This window comes from Emydura macquarii, unplaced genomic scaffold (assembly GCF_026122565.2).
Source record: "Emydura macquarii macquarii isolate MOO-44397 ecotype Brisbane River unplaced genomic scaffold, CSIRO-AGI_Emac_v2 contig_1253, whole genome shotgun sequence".
Taxonomy (NCBI): domain Eukaryota; kingdom Metazoa; phylum Chordata; order Testudines; family Chelidae; genus Emydura; species Emydura macquarii.
In genome coordinates this window covers 6,130,271-6,151,690 of record NW_027131390.1, presented here as the reverse complement: position 1 = coordinate 6,151,690, position 21,420 = coordinate 6,130,271, and the positions used below count along the sequence as shown (strand labels likewise).

The window sequence follows — 21,420 nt, the reverse complement described above, 5'->3', positions numbered from 1 at the left end:
TATTAAAAAGAGCCAGGATTTTCAATCTGCATCACTTCAATCGTGTGTCAATTGATATTGGCGCATTCTGACAGTTACACTTCAAGTGTTCCCATTAATTCTTTGGTCTCTTTGGCTGAGCTTCACTCCACGCCTGTCCTCTTACCATTGTCTCCCCTGCCCTGGCCCCCTCACCCTCCTTCCTTACCCTTTCTTTCTATTTAGCTGTTTCCCTCCTACATAACACTTCCCCCCCAACGGAAAAAAATTGTGGAACTAACATGACATTTGCTGCTATCACAGTGTTCGCCTTCTTGTGTGTTTTACGCCTTCCCCCACCTTGTTATGTCTGGTCTATTTAGATTGTCAACTCCTTGGGGCAGGGATTGTCTGTGATACTGTGTCTGTACAGCACCTTGCACCACTGTGGGTCTTAGTCCATGACTGGAGCTCCTAGGCACGACAACAATACAAATAGAACGTGGCACTGTGCATTGCCGCGCTAAGGCGTGAAGACGGGGTTCGGTCACAGCCGGGAGTTGGCCAGCCGCGGAAGTCGCGTGTTGTGATTTTCCCAGCCAAATGCCTTTGGTGGGGTAATTGGGCAAAGCCAGAAGGGCAGGAAATAAATGGGTCCAGTGCCTACCTTGGTACTGCTGCAGAACATTGTGCACCTGTAGATACTGAGCCTAGTGATTCAAAATGTCATATTGGAAGCTTTTTGAGGCGGGGAATATCTTGGCCTGTGTGTTGGGCAGCATCTAGAGCCATGAAGCCCTGATGTCAGGCTGGGCTCTCTAGGGTACGTCTTCACTACCAGCGCTACAGCAGTGCAGCTTCTTTCATCGACCTAGCTGTGTCTACAGTGGGGGTTAGATAGACCTAACGACATGGCACAGGGCATGAGCGCTGGAGCTTAGGATGGTCTAAGTTTTAGGTGTAGACCAGGCCAAAGGTGCTACTCCAATAGGCATGGGTCGAATTTTCAGAGGGAAGGGAGGGAGGAATCTCCTCCCGGCTTCTAACTTGGAGAGAAAACTCTGCGTTCTCTCCTCCCTTCCGCCTCCCCCACCCCAAGTTCAGCCCCTCTCTGGAGGGAAGGGCAGAGAAGGATGCAGCAGGATGGTGGGAAGAAGGTAGCTGTCTGAGTCCATTGCTCAGCGCTCTTTCCTTGCCTCTGCCACTGGGGGCCACTCCGTGGGGCAGACAGGAGGCTGATTTCTGGAGCCACTGCCTCCATCCTGCCTGCCCTGCAACATGTGCAGAGCAGGGGGCTGGGCCAGCAAACAGACAAGCCCTGACCCTTGTCCACCTTCATTTCTCCCCACCCCCCATGAAGGAGATTTGGGGCTGAAGGGAAGGAGGAATACAGTAAGGGGGGGGAGTCTTTGGAGGACACAAGATTGGGGCGGAATGGAGGGGGGGTGACAGGGTCAGACTGGGCTGGGGGGGGATTCAGGCTCAGGGATGGCATTTGGGGAAGAAAGCTGGGGGAGAGGGGGAAGATGAGGTGCTTTTTGGGAAGAACAGGTATTAGTGTGGGGAAGGGGATATGGAGGGGTCTACTGGGAGAGGGAGGAGAAGCTGGGTGTCTGGGGAAGAGCCGGGTAGCGAATAATTGGGGAGCAGGAGGTACTGAGTCCCTTACTGGTAGCCGATCGTAGAAGGAGGGGGCCACTTACACTGCTGGGGGATGAGGAGGGTTTGTAGCAGTGGGAGGGTCCCTGTCCCCCTCAACTCTGCTGGCAGCGTTACTCCATGGGTAAGAGAAGTAATACGGAGTCGTATTGGTGAGGAGGAGAAACCTGCTGCAATGCCGGCTCACACCAGAGGTAAAAGAGATGCCAGCAGAGTGTTCTGTGCAAGTCCCTCAGCTCTGCTGTGCGCTCTGACCCACTAGTTTAACAGGCTGGCGAATGCTGCAAATACCGAGAGAGTCACTTTTATTTCAGAGTAGTGTGTCCACATGGGGAGTTATACCACCCTAGCTACAGCTGTTTAATTATACCTCTGGATTCTGCTGGACAGTTTCCCCGCGTTGACTAGCCCTCCTTCTGTTGTCTCTGAGATGTGTCTTTCAGCCCAGGTGTCAGCAACCCCAGCAGTTTTTTACTCTTTTAACATAACCAACCCTGCTCAAACTGTCGCGTGCCGTGTGAGAGTAAAGAAAGACAAGATTTGCTGTTGGGCTGAACCTGACTGAACCTTTGATTACAGAGACGCTGGTGCGTGCTGCCCTGCGATTGCTTTCTCGAGTTCACTGCACAGCCAGCACATAGTGTGTGGATGTTTTCTCTTCCTGCGATATTGACCTTGACTAAGAAGTGCAACATACTAATTGGAGCAATATTAATTCCGTACACCAGCTGTTTATATCTAGTCTGTCTCCTCTCTCTCTATACAATCTTTATTAACCACTATATTATATTAACGCTTCTCTAGTGCGTTCCATCCAAGGATGTTAAAGCATGTTGTAAACAATAATTGATGTAGCCTCATTACTCCCCTCTGAGGTAGCCATGGTAGGTGCCAATATCCCCATTTTACACCGAGACCCAGAGAAATGAAGTGACTTGCACCAGCAGATCAGCATTGCCAGCTTGAGACTAACCAGTCACGTCTTACGTTTGTGCAGGGCGATATTACAGTAGTAACGAAAGAAGGAAACGTCCTGTTAAGTAGTTTAGAAGAGCCCCACGCCAATGAATCTAGTCAGAAACAACACCGTGACAGACCTGGAGACTGGGAAACTGTGAATCGGTGAGTACAGCCTGCTACTTGTTCGATATTTAAATGGAAACTCTCAAGTTATTCAGACTTAAAATAAGACTTTAAGTATATTAAGCTGTGCATGCACTTTCTATGGCAGCAGTGGTCAATACAGGGAAAGATACTACAGTGATTCTGTCTTGGGTTCTATTCCCAGCTCTACCCATGATTTGTCTAAGATTTGGCAAGTGACTTAACCTTGCCGTTCTTTTGTTTTCCCATTGTAAAATGGGAGGAAAGGACGTAGCATCCCCAGTGACAAGTCCCTCAGACATCATAGATTAGAAAGATAAAGTAGAGATAATAATACTTACCTCACATGGATCTTGTCAGCTTTAATGATGCTTTTTAAATTTTGAGATCTACAAACAGTCATTTGGATACACGTCTATCATTAGAGAGGTGCCCAGAACTGAAAACCCAGATCCAAAAGTCCCCAAAGTAGAGCGGACTCTGGGTCAGAACTCTGCAGTTTGGTCCCATCACCTGTTCTCCCGTATTTGCCAACTTTTTTTCTCGTGTCCTTTTTCATTCTTGTTCAGATTACTTGCTCAGTTGCATGAGATGGAAACCGCTTTTGATGGATTCTGGGAGAAACATCAGCTAAAAATGGAGCAGTATTTACAACTGTGGAAGTTTGAGCAAAGTTTTCAAGAGGTATAGAGACGCTGCTTCTTCTCTTCCCACACACACACACACACACACACAAATTGGAATAATAAAAAGAGATTTCAGGCACTGTACTATTGTACTGTCAGGCACAGCCATGGCTGCTGCTTTCCATTCAGGATAAGCCATTGTAATCAGGTGGCTAAAGCAATGGCAGTAACCCTCAAAACCACAGGCACATGGAAATGCTGGGGCTTATTCTACACTACAGCTTATGGCGACCTGATTATGCCAGCGTACACCCTCCAGCCTGGCTCCTGCCAGTGTAAGTGCCCTACTCCACCTCCACGAGAGGCAACAACCTGGCTCCCAGAAGGGAGCAGGAAGCCAGGAGTCTTGGGGCAGCACGTGGCCTCCCAGCAGGAAGCTGAGAACCTGGGGGCAGCCCAGCTCGCAGCAGGGAGCTGGGGGAGGAGCTGAGAGCCCAGGCTCTCAGTCCCCCACACTTGTCCTCGTAAGTCCGTGGAAGCGCGGCTGGTGAGGACGTGCAGCCCCGACAGAAGAAGGGCAGTGTGGACATGAACCACCCCAGTAATTACTGCAGTGGTTCAAGTCAACCTAAGATAGATCAGCTTAAGTTTTTAGTGCCCTGAGCAGAAGCTGAAGCATTGAACCCAAAGGTTTTAAAATGCAGGGGCTGGGGCTTTGATGGGTGGAACTGTTTTTTTGTGCGTGCGTCCACATGCGTGCATGCAGTCAGAGAGACACGAGACAAACGGAAGGAAAACCGCCTGGGAGGGACCGAGAGACAACCTGAACAAGAACAGTGCATGAACCCAGAAGAAGCTAGAGAGGGAACTTCTGGGTCCAGAGCTGTCAAAAGAGGATTGGGGCTGGAAGCAAAGAAAATATCTCCTTTTGGTTTTTTTGTTCCTTCTGCTTTCGGAGAAGTAGGATTTTGTACATCCCTTGTAAATAAACAAGATTGCATCACAGAACATAACAGACTGGTCAGTTTTGTCTCCAAACCGGAACATCGTCAGCGCCCCAAACTTTGCTGCTTGAGGCAAACAGGGATGGTATTGTATAATACGTAGGCCATACAGACCTATATCGGTATAACTTTGTCGCTCAGGGTGTGAAAAATCCGCACCCCTGAGAGACGTAGTTGTATCGACCTAAACCTCCATGTAGATAGCACAAAGTTGGCGATGGAGCTCCTTGTACCAACATAGCTACTGCTCCTCGGGGAGGTGGATTAACTGCACTGATGGGAGAAGCTCTCCCATCGACATTGGAGTATCTTCACTTGGTGCAGCTGCACCAATGCAGCGTTTTAGGTGTAGACCTGACCTTAGATAGCCGTAACTGATGATTTCCTGGCTTTGGGATGCATTTTAACTTTAACTTTCTTGCAGTTTGCGATGTCTCGCTTAGCAACCTTAACTATAACTTGAGGAGCTTTTGGGTTGAGAATAATTCTATTCCTACAACTCGTATCCTTTTGCATTCGTCCTCCTTCTTATTTTTAGCTCCAGAGTGCCATTGAATTTTTAATGGGTCAGCAAGCAGAACTGCCTGATACTGGAGATTGTGTCTCTGAAGTAAAACAAAGACTCGAAGACTTGGGTAATTTAGATGGAATGGCTCAGGTGAGATAATCTTTCAAATGGTAGCTGGACCAATGAAACATTATAGGCGCTTTCTAAGTGTGCCAGAACAACCTTTCTGACATGGCCTGACTCTCTTGTAACTCCTCAGTAGCTGGCTACAAGAGTGTGTTGATTTCACTAGTCTTTCACCTCTGTGGAACTTTATTCAGAGCGCATTTAAAACCCTGTGGCAATGAATTTGGTTATTCTAGGCAAAATCAAAGTCTGTATATAAAGAAGAGCAGGGGGCTGCAGATCTGGGGGAAGAGTTATTTAATGAATGCAATTATTTGGTAACCCATGTTCACGAGGTGCTCGCCGACAAGTGAAGGGGCAAGGCCACTCCCCGCCCTGAAGCGCTGACAATCTAAGTGGGCAACATATAGATGTAAAGTAGGAGATGTGACGAAAAGGAGAGGGCTAGGAGTAAAGTTTGCTGGCAATCTTACCATGCTTTTTGTACAGTGATATATAGTATGTGTGATAGGCGTGCATGGGTGACATACATATTTGTAGACTGGAATTTTCAAAGGCGTGTAAGATAATTGGGTGCTTAACTCCCTTAGGTTCCTTTGCAGATCCCAGCCATGGTTAATACAACTATGTGGAAAGGCCTAGGGATTAGGGGCCATTTGAAAGAAGGATATGTTTAAGAGGAAGCTTGAAGGAATAAAATGAGGCACGGCAGACAGGGTGGGGAAGGTTTCCCAGGCAGAAGGCAGAACAGTTGCATTGGTGTAGGTGTGAAGCTTGACTACAAACAAGCTGGTTAATTCTTCCTCCGCATTATTGTCAGGAAAATGAGCCAAAGCCGGCTGTTAATTACTTTTGCAGGCAATGTTTCTGGAAATGATGGTATAATAATATCCTAGGCAGCTCTGGCCACGCATCATAGGCCAGCCATGTTGTGGGTGGCAATTATTGCTTTTCCTTTCAAATGGCAAAAACACATTAAAAGCTGCCCATCCCAGTTTGTGGGTGCCCTATTTTCAGAGGTGGATGCTTCATCCTGAACCTCTTTTGCCCGTTTCAAGCAGTATGTATTTGGTAGGTGAAATCAGATAAAAAACATTAGGTACATGTTGTTGTTGATGAATGTTTCCATGTTTCATCTTGACGGCACAATCAGAACAAGTGTGTAATCCCCTCCGTTGCCTTGTCTTTCCGAAAGGACCTGATAGGGAAAGCGCAGGTGGTGATCTTACATGGGCACCAGCTGGCAGCCAATCACCATTATGCGCTCAGCTTAATCTGCCAGCAGTGCAATGAGCTGCGACACCATTCCGATGTCTTGTCTGAGGAGATCAAGAGAAAGGACGTACGACTCCGGATGACCTTAGATCTGCACACCCGTCTGCAGCAGGTAACATTCAGTAATGTGATGCTCCAGAAGCGGGAACCTCTCTGCGTGGATCTCCTGCAGATCAAACATCCTGGCTGGAAGTATCCTGCTCGAAAGTCCCATTTGGTGGTGACATTATTCCGCTTATATCACTCACACTAGGACAGTGTTCCTCTTAGTCCTGCTCTAGTGGTTGAGCCACGTAAGGAGCTAACGTGTTTGCTACCACTGCTTACTCGGGGAGATATGCGGCGTATGGTTTTAGCGTTGAAGGTGCCAGGTTCATGCCCTGTCTTACGTTCAGGTGGGTTTGGTTGTACGTGCATCTGCCTTGTGTGTTCCTCTGTGGTACCCCCCCGCTAATCATTCCCCATGTGATCTCCACATGTGGTTCTTAGTATTGTTTCTGATGATCTCTGTCACACTTTCTGGAGTGGCTCATGAGCGAGAATACCAACCTCAGGGCAGACTGTGGAGAAGCAGGGCACAAACCCCAACCTGATTGTGAGTTCTATACTTAGATTGCAAGTAACAACTGTGAGCTTCTCAGGCATCATGCTGCCTTCACATGGAGTCCCAGACAGTCCTCTTGGGCACTCCCATCTATCTTGCCACCCAGGCACGCTTGACTTTGTGAGAGATGGTCCCTTTACACCAAAATCACAAGAAATTCAGCTTCCTCCTAGTCCCAAAGGACGAATCACTTACCCCAGGCCAATTTGCACTTAGATCTCACACCAAAGACAATGCTTGTAGCTAATCCTATAGTAAACCAAGTAGGAATTTATTAACTAAGAAAAAGAAATGAGAGTTATTTACAAGGTTAGAGCACGTAAGCATACACACACAAATGAGTTACTCAGGTAATAGCAACTTCTGTAGTAAGCAGACGCTGTATATCCATTAGGGCTAACCCAAGCTAAATAGTTGGGGACCACTTGTTTATGCTTAGAAATCCTTGCCCCTCAGAGTTCAAGCAGCAAAGGAATAATAAGTTCTCCTTAACAGACATTTTCTTTCCCTTCCGCCAGCATTCAAGTAGTGATGGGACAAGGGCTTGGGCACGTACCCTCTTCAGGGCTGTGGGGGAAGCAAACAACAAAGTCTTTGTTCCACAGTGGCCCATTTGGATTGAATAGCCCTTCCTGGTGGGCAGGAGATAACACCTCTTGAGATGAACATGTATTTCACACTTGATAATGCTTCTCCCCCAACTGTGGGAGTTTACAGTCTTGGCAAACCTTTTTATAGTTACAGAGCAAACTTTTCAACATAACCTTACACAATGGGATGCTGCGTAATTGCCCAAAATAGCTCTCTAGGGTCCCTGAGAAATACGAATGGTGCCAAAAGTCACCCCATTAATTCTTGCTGGACTTCTGTGGCAATAAAATTGAGTTAGTTCAAGTGGCCAGCACCACAAAAGCAATGTTCATGTGACATAATAGTCTTGTTATTTCTCATGCTTGCATGAGTGATGTGATCTAACATGTTAGCTTTCCTCTTTGAGGCTTGCAGAGTCACTGCAATAGAGAGAACACCTGACGATAAACTCCAGCTCTCTCTCTCAGTAATTGGAGGAGACGCAGCATAATTGATTACAAAATAAGATGACAGGTTGATGGGTAAATTAAAACTTCAGTTTGCTTGCATGCAAATGGAGTCCTATAGCTGCAATGCTCGTTGATATCTTAATTAGCATTGAGGTTTCAGTCAGGGGTAATAATCATGGCAATTAGGCTTGAAGGACCATGACTGAAGTAAACTTATAGCAAAGTAAACAATAGCAAAACTGCGACCATCCATTCTGTCTCAATAACTGCCACGTTTTTCACTGAGGGAACATGGGTTTTCTCCGCCCACTCCACCTCCACATAGCACTAATCTGGCTGGGCACAGTATTACATAGGAACATAGGAATAGCCGGATCAGATCAGTGGCACATCTAGTCCAGTATCTTGTCACAGATAGCCGCCAGTACCCGATTCTTCAGAGAAAGGGGCACGGAGTGGGCAGCCATAGACTTGCCCAAAATGAAAGATTCTAGCTAACCCCTCAGTTAAAGGTTGGATTTTGTCCTTGTTTTCTAAGTGCTTATTAAAGTAATTCTGGATGAGCTCATTGACTATATACAAGTCTGGTCCTTTAAAAAACCCTATTCTGTTCTTGGTCACCACAATATCACCTTGTGGCAATGAGTTCCACGGTGTAATTATGGTAATTGAGTGGCATGCTTAGACCTTTCAGAGGTTATTTATATAATGTTATGAGTATAAAATAAACTGTTGGTATTAATGATTTTAGTTATTCAGCACAACTCAAACTCTACACTGAGCCCAGCTTTATTTCAGAAGCTCTGTTCATCCACTCCTAACCTGTGTTAATTAGTCACTATTTGCATTAATGGCTGATCTTGATGCATTTTTCCATGTTTATTTTTAGAGCAGTTAGATAATACGGGAAGCATTAGGTACCAAATTCTACTTTTATGTCAGTGCAATACCAGTGACTTTGCAGCAGTGTAGCGGAGAGAAGAATTTGGCTGGCAATGTTAGGAGTCTACAGAAATTTAAGGCCCTACTTCCTGTTATCAGAATGCAAAGGAGTTGATTAGATTTCTAATAAAGCCAATTAGCTTTTTGTTTTACTCCAAATTCAAAAGAAGATTAAGGGAAAGTTAAATTAATGGGTTATTTATACTTTGGTTAACTAGATGTTTCAGCTCACTGATCTGTTTACTCCTCATTTGTATTCCACTTTTATCAGGCCCTCCAGTGCTGTGATGAAGGGGCTTATCTTCTAGCTAATCAGCCAATGGATAAAGGCCAGTCTAAAGAAGGAGTTCAGAAGGCTCTTCAGGATATAGACAAATTTATTGAAAGTTCTTTGCCGTACTTAAACTCTGATCCCCAGGTCCTGTACTATGACTTTGAATCAATTTTAACACCTGAAATAAAGGTAAGAGTTGCCATATTGCCAGTCTTTTCATTGTCTCTTTTATAGGGACAAAGTGCCAAATAATTACTCATTTGTTTTCTTATTCGCTCTTCGCAGGATCAGATACAATCAGTCCAGATCAAGCTTGAAAACATTCGAAATATTTTTGAGAATCGGCAAACGTGCTTCAGAAAGCTTGTGGATAAACAAGTGCGGCCCGTTCAGTTAGTAGCCCCTCGACCAGAGAATGCACCAAGATCGAAATCTCCATTATTCTCTCCCAAACATGGTAAAAGTATTTTTAGTTTGTGGCATCTTCAAATGTTCAGCTTTGTTGATTTTGCTTTGAGCTATGAAAGAATAAGTTGAAGGGTAGTTTTGAGAAATACACTAGAATTTACTGGCTGATATAAAATTACTTTATTAGTGTTAAATGTTTATGAGATTATTTATTCCCTCTTAAGTTTTGGGGTCGAGTCTCCCATTAACGTGTAAGTAATGTGTTTTTGGAAGAATTAGGAAGAATAAACAAGTCATGCAAGGTAATGTTCAGTGCTTTGAATATATAAGGCAATTAATCATTTGTGATCGACATTATGATAATGTATTGTGGTATTTAGGTAAATTAGGTAGTGTCTCAGAGGAGATCGGGACCCCATTGAGCTGGGCTATGAACATGCACATATTACAAAATGGTCCCTGTTCTGGAGAGTTCAGAAAGTAAATAAACAAGGCAGGCAAAAGATGGGAGAGGAAACCGAGGGGGGGAGAGAGGTGAAGTGACTTGCCCAAGGTCACATGAATGTCAGGGTTGAGAAGTGCCACCGGTCCCCTGACCGGTCCCTGTTCACTACACACACTGCCTCTCAAGCATTACTCATCAACGACATTGGGATGATTTTTAAAATCCAAGCGTTGTGGCTATTTCTTAATGTTTCATTGTCTGCATTTTAGAAACAGCAAAACGATAGAGAGAGAACTTTGCCTTAAAGAATAGGGCAAAAAGTGTGACGTTAGCGCTTATGACGTTTTGGGGATCACCCACACCAGCAAGGAGTTCTGTCGCCACTTGCTCTGTAACCTGGGGTATTTGAATGCTGCGCTGCTGTGACCCTGATGCCAGTAGCTGTCCCACAAACGTAAAGGTCTCACCCTGGCTTCCACCAGCCTAGTTACTCCTGGCGGGATGACCCCGTTGGCCCTTTTGGTCTCCAGTCTCCCCACATCGATCAATCCTGAGTTCCTAACTACCAGACACACAGACTTTTCCTCTCTGGTTTGTCACCCCCTGAAGGCGTGAAACCAGAATCCCCAGCTTGCTTTGGCTCATAGACTTCACACAGTTTGCGCCCCAGAGACCTAGTTGGGGTAAAAATAGAACAAACGGTTTATGTAATAGAAAAATCACAGATTCAAAGACGAATTGGCGAGGGAAGGGAACATATACAAGTTACACAGAAAATAAACATAAAGATGCATCTTAGGATGTACCCTTTCAAATGAGATAAAAATCCCTTTTTTAACACGTTACCTTTGCCTTTGAACAGTTTCTCAGCGTACCCCCTAATTGTAGGGGTTCACAGACCGCTTCCGGCTTATATGTTGTCCCTCAGTTTCTGGACAGATTTCACTTCAAACCCCTTCCCCTTTAAAAAGGATTTTCACGGATTTTTTTCCCCCCTTCAGTCACTATAGATATTCAAAGTGGGGAAAAACTCATCCTTCTTAGTTTTCTAGGACAGGGGTTTACTTTTCAGTTTCAAGTTTTTACAGCCTTTCCCCGCTCACCGTAATGGCCCCTCATTTGTCTTTTCCTCAGTTATGCAGTTCCAGGTGCTGGGAGCTAGTCTCGTCTGGTTGGGAGGCAGCCCCTCCCTGCCTGACTACTCTCTGCTGTGAGGTGGAGCGGAAAGTTGCCTCACAAATTAGGAGCACAAGTATGTAAATGACACACATTCACTTATACATGAACACACAAATACATATCCACAATCTGTATACGTGTCTCAGAATGCTCATCAAGTTCAGAACTTTACAAGCTTTCATGAAAGATCTCACTCAACCGATTTTCAGAGCACAGTAACGTTGTCTACAATCAGTTGATTCAACTGCTTATTCTTTGGGGTTCTTTCCTGGGGGTGTCTTCCCTGTTCTTTCCTGGGGGTGTCTGGACCCTGCTTGTCACAGCAACGCAGTGGGTGTCTGCCTGGATTTATTTGATGCTTTTCTCTGAAACATTGTACATTGTAAAGGCCCAAGATCAATAGTGATGTACAGGTGCCTCCGTTAATCTTAACCCTGAAAGATATGAAGAAGCATCTGGAAATGAGCACAGCCAGCAAAGGGTGAAAAGACAAAAGGCACTTCTTTTGGAGACATCCTGCCTGAGATCCTTTTTAAAAGGTCTCATTTGAACGAGACATCAAAATGGCTTTATCTGAACTGTTGTAATGTCTTGTGTCAAAGATCCATCCTGGGATGGTCTGAGTGAGCTTTGAGTTCTGCAGACACTATGGCACAGATCGAAACACAGCTAACGGGAAGCACACTTTTTTGTCCTCTTTTCTTTTTTCAAGAGCGTAGGGACTTCCTCCTTTCATCTTTGCCCTGGTTTTGAAGCCTCTCTGTTGGGGAGCAGATCTATTTTTAAAACTACTTTTGAAAAAAACCCAGGGAAATATAAACTATAAAATAATGCAGTAAAGTATACTGAAATGGAGTAAAGTGCAGTAAAATGATGGCTCTGTAATAAAGTAACTTTAATAGCTGTATTTTAAAACTTTGTCGCCTGAGTTGCAGACACAGAATATAGGATGATCCTGAGGTCTTGAGCACCCTCCAGTTGCAGTGAAGTCTCCCACTGCTGTCAATGACAATTGAAGTTGCACAGTGCTATAGAGGAGACACTCACGTATGTGCATCTGATGTTCCTGTAAAATGTGTACAAAAGTGTCTTTGCCTGTGTAAATAGTTATACCCACAAGAACCTTGCGGACATGCAAATATATGTTGTGCATGTGCAGATGTGTGCTTTGTAGGCACAGCTAAGGAATGCATATTTCACAAGTGCAGTTTAGGAATGAAGATTTCAAACTGTAGCCCGCAAAGGTGTGTCTGAAACAAGAACAAGGTTAGGTAAAGATAAGGACAGCATTTCCAACTTACTGTATTTTGGTCCAGAGGAGGAGGCTCAAGGATGGAATTTCATCATCAGATTGCAATGATGTTTTTCATTTGTGGCTTTCAAACAGCTGTAGTTCAGTTCTGAAAATTGCTAATCTATCAGTGACGCCTAGACACACTCAGCTGATTTGTTCCCTGCGTCTATTCAGTTGTATCTGCTAAACTTAATGACAGAAATCCATTTGACAATGATTCTCTCCTGATAGTCCTGCTGAACCAACACAACTAAGAGGGAGTCAACTGGGTTCTTTTCCCTCTTGTGCATCATCAACAGAATTGTTTAGGTCATTCCAATCAGTTACAGCTATCCAATAGGCTAGCACCGGTGTTACGAAGGGCGTGATCTGAAGACAGCGGAGATGCAAAGGTGCTGTATGTGTCTTGGGGTATCATTTGTCCTATAGGACTTTTTCTGAAGCAGTAAAAGGTCCAACTTGATTCTCAGAGGGCTGGCTGAGTTTGCAATTCTGACAGCTAGGAAAGAAAAAACCTTAACTTGTAAAATGAGCATCTGTGATATGGAAACCACCGAGAGACAAATAAGTCTGTAGCGCCACAAAGCCATTTTTATGTTTGCTCTTTACTGCAGAGCCAGACTTCTAAAAGAGAGGGGAGTACTTTTTAGGATGTTCACTCTGGCTTGCCAGTGGCATTTGTGGGTGGAATTACAGTGGCTAAACCACAGCCCAGGAGAATGGAAAGGAGATGGTGTGCTTCTGATTAACAGGAGTCACTGGAGGCCTTCTCTCTGACTCCTAACGTTCTGGTCATCTGTAACTGTGCAAGCTACTGTCTTCCTTGTGTGTGTCAGTCCAAGTAACACTTAGAGAGATGGAGTTTCCCATTCAAAAAGCAGGAATTTTGCTGAATGTGTTACAGTAATTTCTACCTTTTCATTTTTTAAAAACATGAGGTGTAAATATGCGGGCTCGATTGCTGGAGAATGATTCCCCTCCCCCTTGCAAATTTGGTAAAAAGGAACCAATATTTTAAATACTTTTCCTGCACCTTCATTGCTCCATTTAGAAATTGAAACACAAGCTTACCATTGGAGGGAATTTCTTCTTCCAATGACTTGCAACAGAACATCTGTCTTTAATCAGTATAATTTGTTTTTAAGTATCATCACTGATCTTTTACTCTGTACCATGAGACGGGTCTTTCGGTAAACCACAGTTAATAATGGCTCTTTTGTTAACCTTATTGATGTTTCAAATAGGTATTCCCCACCTTCTCTCCAGCAGTCACCCTTTCCTTTCGTGGTAGCACTCTTTGTCAGTCTAATTGGTATGTAAGGCATCGCTGAAATAGTCATCTGTAATAATGTGATTTTGAGACACCATCTCTTCATATCTGTTTCCATCCCTCTGCATCAGTTTTTCCCCCTACATCTTTTGCTCATTGCTTCACAAAAAGGCGGTTCTTTTGTATAAATACTATTCAAAACTTGAAACACCCAAGATGCGGCTCCTTTTTGTACTCTTTTTGTACTCTCCTGTACAATTCTCCAGTACAATTGTAGTCTCCTATACAAACATTTTTGTACTACCCTGTGCAGCTCTATATTTTTTCCCTATTGAAAAAATATTTAATTAATGTTGCTTTATTTTTTGCCTAAGCTGACTTAATCTTTGATTTTTAACTATTGTGAGTATTACAAGTCTTGGGAATTTAATTTGTCTCAAAATTGCATACAGTGCCTCTTATAATAAGTCACAGACTGATCCAATACCTGCTTTCCCCCAAACGTCAACATTTCCACTTGCTAGTGAGAGACTTTAAAACCTTCATTTCATCTATTACAAATAATTAGTAATAATTAGTAGTGTTAAGGTAGCGCCTCTGGAGTCCAGCTTTTTTGAGGCCCCATTGTCCTGTGCATTGTACGTATGCATGGTAAGAGAGAGGCCTTGTCCGATCTAAAGAGCCAAAGGGTGGGGAAAGGGAAGTATTAGCTTCCTCATTTTATTTTTGGGGAAAGGAAGCACAGAGGATAAGTCTACATGGTGGTCTGGAGCAAGCGGGAGTGTGCCTCCCAGCCTGGACTCAACTAGCAGGGCTCACGCTAGTGCTCTAAAAATAGCTGTGTAGACAGTTGTTACAAGCTGAGGCTTGGACTGGAATTTGGCATGTGAAACCCACCCCGATCCCTAGGCTTCAGGGCCTGAATTCCAGCCTGAGCTGCAAAGCGCTGTCTAAACACCTATTGTTAGAACACCCCAACTCTCCAGGCTGACTTCTGCTCGCTCCAGAATGCTGTGTAGACATATCCAGAGAGGTTTAGTGTCTGCCCCAATGTCAGAGAGTCTGTGGCAGAGGCAGGAATGGACTCCACATCTCCTGTGACCACACGACTAGGCTTCCTGTCCTACTGGTGATAGATGAGATGGAAAATGATTCTGTTTCTCTGAGACAAAAGCCCCATAGTTTTAAATGGACTTGAGTAGTAGAAGAAATGATCATCTTGGGAAACTGACTTATTTTCTTTCTCTCCTTTTCCACGTAGGGGGAATAGTGCCACCTCTGTAGCACTGTACCATGCTCTGTGAAAGCTGGAGTGCAGCCTGGCCAGCGGGATGGGTGGGGCAGAGATGTTGCTTTCGTCTGGAGTTATCCATTAGCCTAGTTCACGTCTCATTGCAGAAAGGGATGTTGCTACTTTCTGCATTGAGGATCCCAGGGGCTGAGAGGCAACACAGCCTCAAAAATTCTGTGCTCCCAAGTCCCTTCCACCAGAGATGATGATTCAAAGGGAATCTTCCACTCCTCCGATCTCTCGTTTCCAGTGGGATAGGGACAGCTGGCCCTTTGTCACTTTTAATTGCCCTGATATTCCTTACTTTAGATGCAAGTATTTCTGTTGTGCGATAACATAAAAGAAAGTAAACCACCTGGGTTCCTGTATCTCTCTTATCTGCTTCCATTTGAACATTCTTCTGATTCAGTAATAGCACATAGGCCTTCAATCCTTCCAAATTTGGTTCAATTCCAATTATTTCCATTGCTGTTTCAAGCAATCTCTGTTCAACCCTATCAAATGCTCTAGAGATGCTAAAACACAAAGAGTGAAGTCCTGACTCCATTGAAGTTAATGGGAATTTTACCCTGACTTGAGTGGGCCCAGGATTTCACCCTAGAACTTTTCTTTGAAATCAGTCCTAATAGAGATTACTATGTCTCCCTACATTATCTACAGGCTGTCTTCCTTATAAAAAGCATGTCTAGTATCTCACAAAGCCAGTGGAAGTAAAGGGAAAGTCTTGGTGGGGGGTTGTTTGTTTTTTGTTCTGTTTTGTTTTTTGAATAATCGAGAAAAAATAGTAATACCTTAGCCAGCCATTTATCCTTGTGGTTTAAAAGCATTATAGGTCTGTAGGCATCCCATCATGACATTTTTTTCCCCCAAGGTTGAGACGACCAGCATAATAGAGTCTGGTGCTGTCCGTTAACTCTGCTTATGTCAAAAGGAAGAGGTCCTTTGATTTAAGAACCAGTAGTATCCACCAATGGAACCAGGAATATCTTTTTAAAGATTTTGTAAGACTCAGCAGGACAGCTGTCTGGCATCCTTCCTATTGTTCATCTTCAAACTTACCTCTTCAGACAAAATTGTCTAACTCTTGGTTATAACCTAACATTATGGGTCAGTGCTGCAGCGGGTGTGAATAGTTGCCTTGGAACCAAGTGACGCCAGATGAGCATCAGACTCTATTGTTATAAATAAGGCTTTTGTCACATAATCACATGAGGGGGTATTTCTTCTGACAGGTTATTAGAAATGTATAGTTCCTTATAATTTGCAAAGACTTCACAGATTTTGCTCATTTGAATGACAATATCACCTACTTGGAGAGATGTTTCTTTGTACCGAACGAGCTTTTATTTTATGTGCTAATGATCTATTGCTTGTATTCCCTTTTTCATATCAAAATTGTTTGGTAATGTCTAAAATATTTCTTTTTTTTTTTTCAATTAGGAGTGTGTTCAGTTTGCCTCTAGCATTAATTAACTGATTATATACTCTCTGAGCCTTTTACGCTGATGATCTAATTTTATTTTTTTAATTTTTCCTTGCAATGCTTCCTTGGTTATAGTTATACATTGTGTAATTGTACATTTTTCTATCTAAGGCATGGATTTTAATTCCAGTTTGAAGTTTTCATTTGATATCTCTCTCCCTGGGAAGAAAACGTCAAGAAAATCTCAAAACTCACGTAAGGTAAAAAGCTTAGATTCTGGTTTTTAGGGTGATGTATGTCACATCCTTTTTACTCACCAAGTCCCTGATTGACTTCAATGGGACTATTCGTGTGCTTAAAGTTAAACACATGCCAAAGAGTTTTCCTGGATTGGGACCAAAAATCACTTTTCTTTGTTGATTTCCTGTTTTGGGTTGGTATACCAGTGACACCAGTTTAGGTAATAATCCTTCCTTCAGGAATCTTTAATGCTTTGAAGACGAGAAACAAAACTGTAGCCCCCCATCTCCTCAAATATCAATAGTGGAGGCAGTTTTTCCAACTCTTAAAAACAAACTTTATTTGGATTTTTCATTTTAATTCTGCAATCAGCTTTATCCAAAAAGGATGCATAAAGTACATCTGTCAAGGTTTTGGGTTTTTAAATAATTTAACATTTGTAGGTTTGAAACCTGCTTTTTGTGTCCATATCAGAAAGCTAATATTAAAAGAGAGAGGGAAAGAAGCGAATGGAGTTAGTTTTGTTTTGTTTGTTAACAGCAGATATATTATTGAAATAAATAAGATGGCTATTTATTATCTGTGTATAAACTACTGTTGCAATTCTTAACTACATTTGGCACTTAGTGTAATTCTAGCTACTATATAACTGTTACTTTAATATATAATCTATTTATGTAGCTAGCAATTTATCTGACTTTTCTTATACATTATAACTTATAGTTACATAGAACCTTTGTACATATATGGTAACTAACACATTTTATACAATTATATTACAACATCCTGATCATTTACCTAAATTACTCATGAAATAGCAAATTCAGCATTAGTCCCCCCCCTAAGGCCCCAGTTCAACAAAGCACTTAATGATGTGCCCAAGTCTCTTTAAAGTTAAGAACTTTCTTAAGTGCTTTGATTAATCAGGCCTTCAGGGTGACTCTGAAATTTTCTCTCATAACACCCATACATGTTTATTTGTTACTCGTGAAACTGAGTATTGTTATTTGTATTATCATAAAACCTAGGAGGCCCAGTCATGGACCAGGAACCTGTTGTGCTTGGCACTGTACAGACAGACGCAGAAGAAAAAGATAACCCCATTCCCAAAGAGCATGTAACTAATGTCTTTAGACTGTAACCTATCCAAGAAATTCCTGGAAGGAAGTTTGGCAATTCCTTATACAGTATGTCATTTTAATGTTAGCTCTAGTGTAGTGCAAGGAAGTTCTGCAGTGCGGCATATCTTATTCTTATCTAGGAAATCTTTCCCAGGTGGTTCTTAGGTTTATGAGCGGATTGATATTGGCTCGAGCATGATCCATCACCTGTGCTCTCTCTCTAATACATACTGTTTCCATTCTAGATTGAAGTAATGCATGACTATCAAGAAAAAAGGAATTCCTTGCAGTCTTTTATTTCAGAAAGTGAAGACAACTTAGATATACTAAAAGGGTATGTTGGGGTTTTTTTCATACATCATCCTAGTAGAACATCATGTAAAATATCTTATGCTTAGCTTAGTGCAAAATCAGAACTGTCTTGGAAGCATCACAAAAGGAAAAAGAATACAATAATTGTTAGTTGACTCTTCTTCTCAAAATGCACTTTATATCAATGGGAAAGGAATTTTCAGTGCACTAATTCTCTTGGCTGTTGTGTAAAAAATCAACACTCATCAATAAAATTCATGTGCCAATGCAGCTAAAATAAATATGGGAAACCAGTGATTAAGAAGGGACTTGTGGAGCTCTTTGTAAAAGACTAGTGCATGGAAAGGGAGAGTCAGGAGAAGATCTGTGGAAAGAAAACTTGTGCAGGTTTTCAGATCTAAGTAAAATATCCTGAAATAGAAGCACAGTACTCTTAACGTTTTGATCTCTCTGCTGGATCCTCCGTCAAAGCTAACACTATACAGTTTGGCTTTGTTGTAGGGGTATGACCTAGAATGAGACAGACAAGCAGTCTTGGGTTTCTTGTGATATGAACAATGAACCTCCACTAATACAACGTCTGGCCACTCATGCAGCGGAGCCGAGATGGCACAGGAATGCTGGGGACGTATTCATGATGGGGGTTGGGCCATGGCTTGAATATGTTTTTATTCTTTCTTTGTTCTCCCACATCTCAGGTGTACAATGCATCCACCAGTTTTCACCCTTGATTTCGGACATGCGCTGGTCTGTTTGGGCTTCTGTGTGTCCTGTTGATAGATTTGCTGTTAGACTTTTTTTATTGCCCATGTGAAAATGGTTAGGACAAGTCATTTTATATATACTACTTGAGTGTGCATCAAGCCGACAGACTCCTGAGGCTAATAGAATGACAGGAAAAGTCCTAGGGAATAGGCAGGAGTTTAAAGTTAGTAAAGTACATGGAGCTGGTCTTTGGATGCAAACACAGCCTTAACACTTTTAAAGAATTTGAAGGCGCTGTTGACGTGGGAAAGTGCTGTCCCCATGCCATTCCTCACTGGGAAGAAAGGGAAGAAAACATGCCCAAAGCATTTTTGAGACTGACCACATCCATCCCATTGAATGAGTCTAGAGAAGTCCTGCATTGATTAGCAGTCCCTGCAGCACCTTCCAACGAAAACCTCAATGTTGTCTTCTGTAAACTCTTACATTTCAACACACTCTAAGTGCAGTCTTTTGAGAATGCACTGCGTTTGCCTTACTCTTGGAGAGATCCGCTTGGCAGCAGCAACTTCAGAAATGAGCCTTCTAAGACAAAACCCTACCAGAAAGAAGCTATGAAGTGTTGGCTTGCCCCTTCGCCTTGCACATCTAATAAAAAATGAACCTGCTATAAACTACGTTCCAGAAAAGTTAGTTCTTGAATTCAGATTTTGGATTCTTCCTGGAGGAGAACAAATTCTTGAAAGCAAAAACCTGAGATTTGAATGAAATCTAAGCCTCTGAACTGGTAAATAATTATTGAAATGTCAAAAGTCAACATTTTTATAGGACTTCTTTGTAGTAATCCATAAAGCTGAGAGTAGAATTTTAGAGAGGCAGAAGTTTTACATGAGAAACATGAAAACATGAGGCCAAGATTTTGTTGGTGCTCAGAAGAATTGGGAACACACAGCATTTAGGAAAACTTGGGGATATAGCCTAAGAAGCTCAAAATCTATTTTTAAAGCTGGAATGAACCGTGTCTGAATTTTAAAGCAGGAATTCCCCGCAAAACACAGTTCAGAAAATGATCATTGAGTGAAACTTGTTAAGAACAGCCAATTCTTTGATGTTTAGCGAGGAGGAAGAAAGTTTTTATGTAGTAATCTGTTCGGGTGTTGTTCTTTATTGACAGAAAACAGACACATTAAAATTAATGAGTTTTTTACACCACCGAGTTCGTGTTTACAATAAAATACAGGAATGCAGGAGGTTAAATGGTTATTCAGAATTCACCAAGTATAAATAAAATGCACATAAAAAGCAAAGTCTCAAACAAAGCTCTTTATTCTGCATTTAAAGTGCATATGGCTTCTGATCTGAGATGAATTTAATCTGTTATGCATTCATCTGTCCTATTGCCTCTACACTTATTCTGCCCCTACTTGTTAGGGGGTGCGGCTAATTTCAGGCATATTTACCATCTGACTGAAATGCAATGGCTCATCCCTGCAAACATAACTAATAATGCAATATCAATACTTCTTTTTCATTTTAGCCATGTCATAAATGAGCTAATAGAAACAGAGAGAGTGTACGTAGAGGAACTGTTCACTGTTTTGATGGTGAGTGACTTTAAAATTCCTCATTACTGCTCCCTGATGTGTTTTCTGAAAGGCATCTGCCATTCTGGCAAATTAAACAAAAATGTGCTTTGGTAAATTTCTACTTCGCTGTTATGTCCCAGGTGGTCTTGAATTTTTCTCCCATCTTTTTTATTCAGATGACATCTGCACACACAGAATGTGTTAGTACAAGCTTTTAATCTATAATTTGGGTGAAACCTTCTGTTCACAGACAAACATCTTGGTAATTAATTTTTATCAATGGTCGGGAAAGAAGTATACAGAATAAGCTGCAATTTGATCATATGTAGAAATATATGAATGTGTATGTATGTGTATATAATAGAAATATATAAGGTTCTAGATTGATAGATTAAAATCCTCTCCTCTCTACTCCCAGGCTTTTCTGAAAACACCCATTTCTTCCTAAAACATGACATTTTATATAGGTAGGCTAGCCATGGTGATTGAAACTGAAATGATGGATTGCCATCAAGCTGACTCAATATTTACGTTTCTGTTGCATCTTAAAGTCAGTAGTAAATTCATATTTAATGTTCTGGATGCCAGCATTGCTAATAAGCAATTGTCTAAAAGACACACATTTCAAAGCTGATGCATATGAAGCCATATATTATTGAATTGAATTGAATTCATTATTCCTAAGTGATTGACTAGATCCATTATATGGGCCACATTCTGTCCTCAGTTGTGTGCAACACACATTTGACCTCTGTGGAAGCCACATGTGTCTGCATCTGCAGTTAGATGCTGTCCCTGAAAGTGGCTACTCGCTATATTTTTCACCAAAAAAAATTATATATCAAGTTTAAAGGGAAAAAACAGGGACAGTCCAAAGCAAGGGCTCTTTATTTTTTGCAGTGGTGTGAACGCAGAGTGCTGTATTTTAATTTACTAATAAAATAGAACAGTTTGCAGAACAATAATATCCTTTATGCCACTGCCAGATTACTTAGTGCAGATTCTCTTTTGGAAAATGCGGTTGAT

The 21,420-nt window shown here is 42.3% G+C and overlaps 1 protein-coding gene across 1 annotated transcript in view; it reads left to right on the top strand.

The window, feature by feature from the left end:
- Nucleotides 1-21,420, top strand: part of MCF2 (MCF.2 cell line derived transforming sequence) — a 95,907-nt gene that overhangs the window by 44,962 nt on the left and 29,525 nt on the right. Inside the window, exons 8-16 of the mRNA XM_067548082.1 lie at nt 2,615-2,739; nt 3,291-3,405; nt 4,890-5,009; nt 6,181-6,372; nt 9,118-9,309; nt 9,406-9,577; nt 16,602-16,690; nt 18,037-18,125; nt 20,346-20,412. Of these exons, the coding sequence (XP_067404183.1) occupies nt 2,615-2,739; nt 3,291-3,405; nt 4,890-5,009; nt 6,181-6,372; nt 9,118-9,309; nt 9,406-9,577; nt 16,602-16,690; nt 18,037-18,125; nt 20,346-20,412 (1,161 nt within the window). The remainder of the gene's footprint in view (nt 1-2,614; nt 2,740-3,290; nt 3,406-4,889; nt 5,010-6,180; nt 6,373-9,117; nt 9,310-9,405; nt 9,578-16,601; nt 16,691-18,036; nt 18,126-20,345; nt 20,413-21,420) is intronic.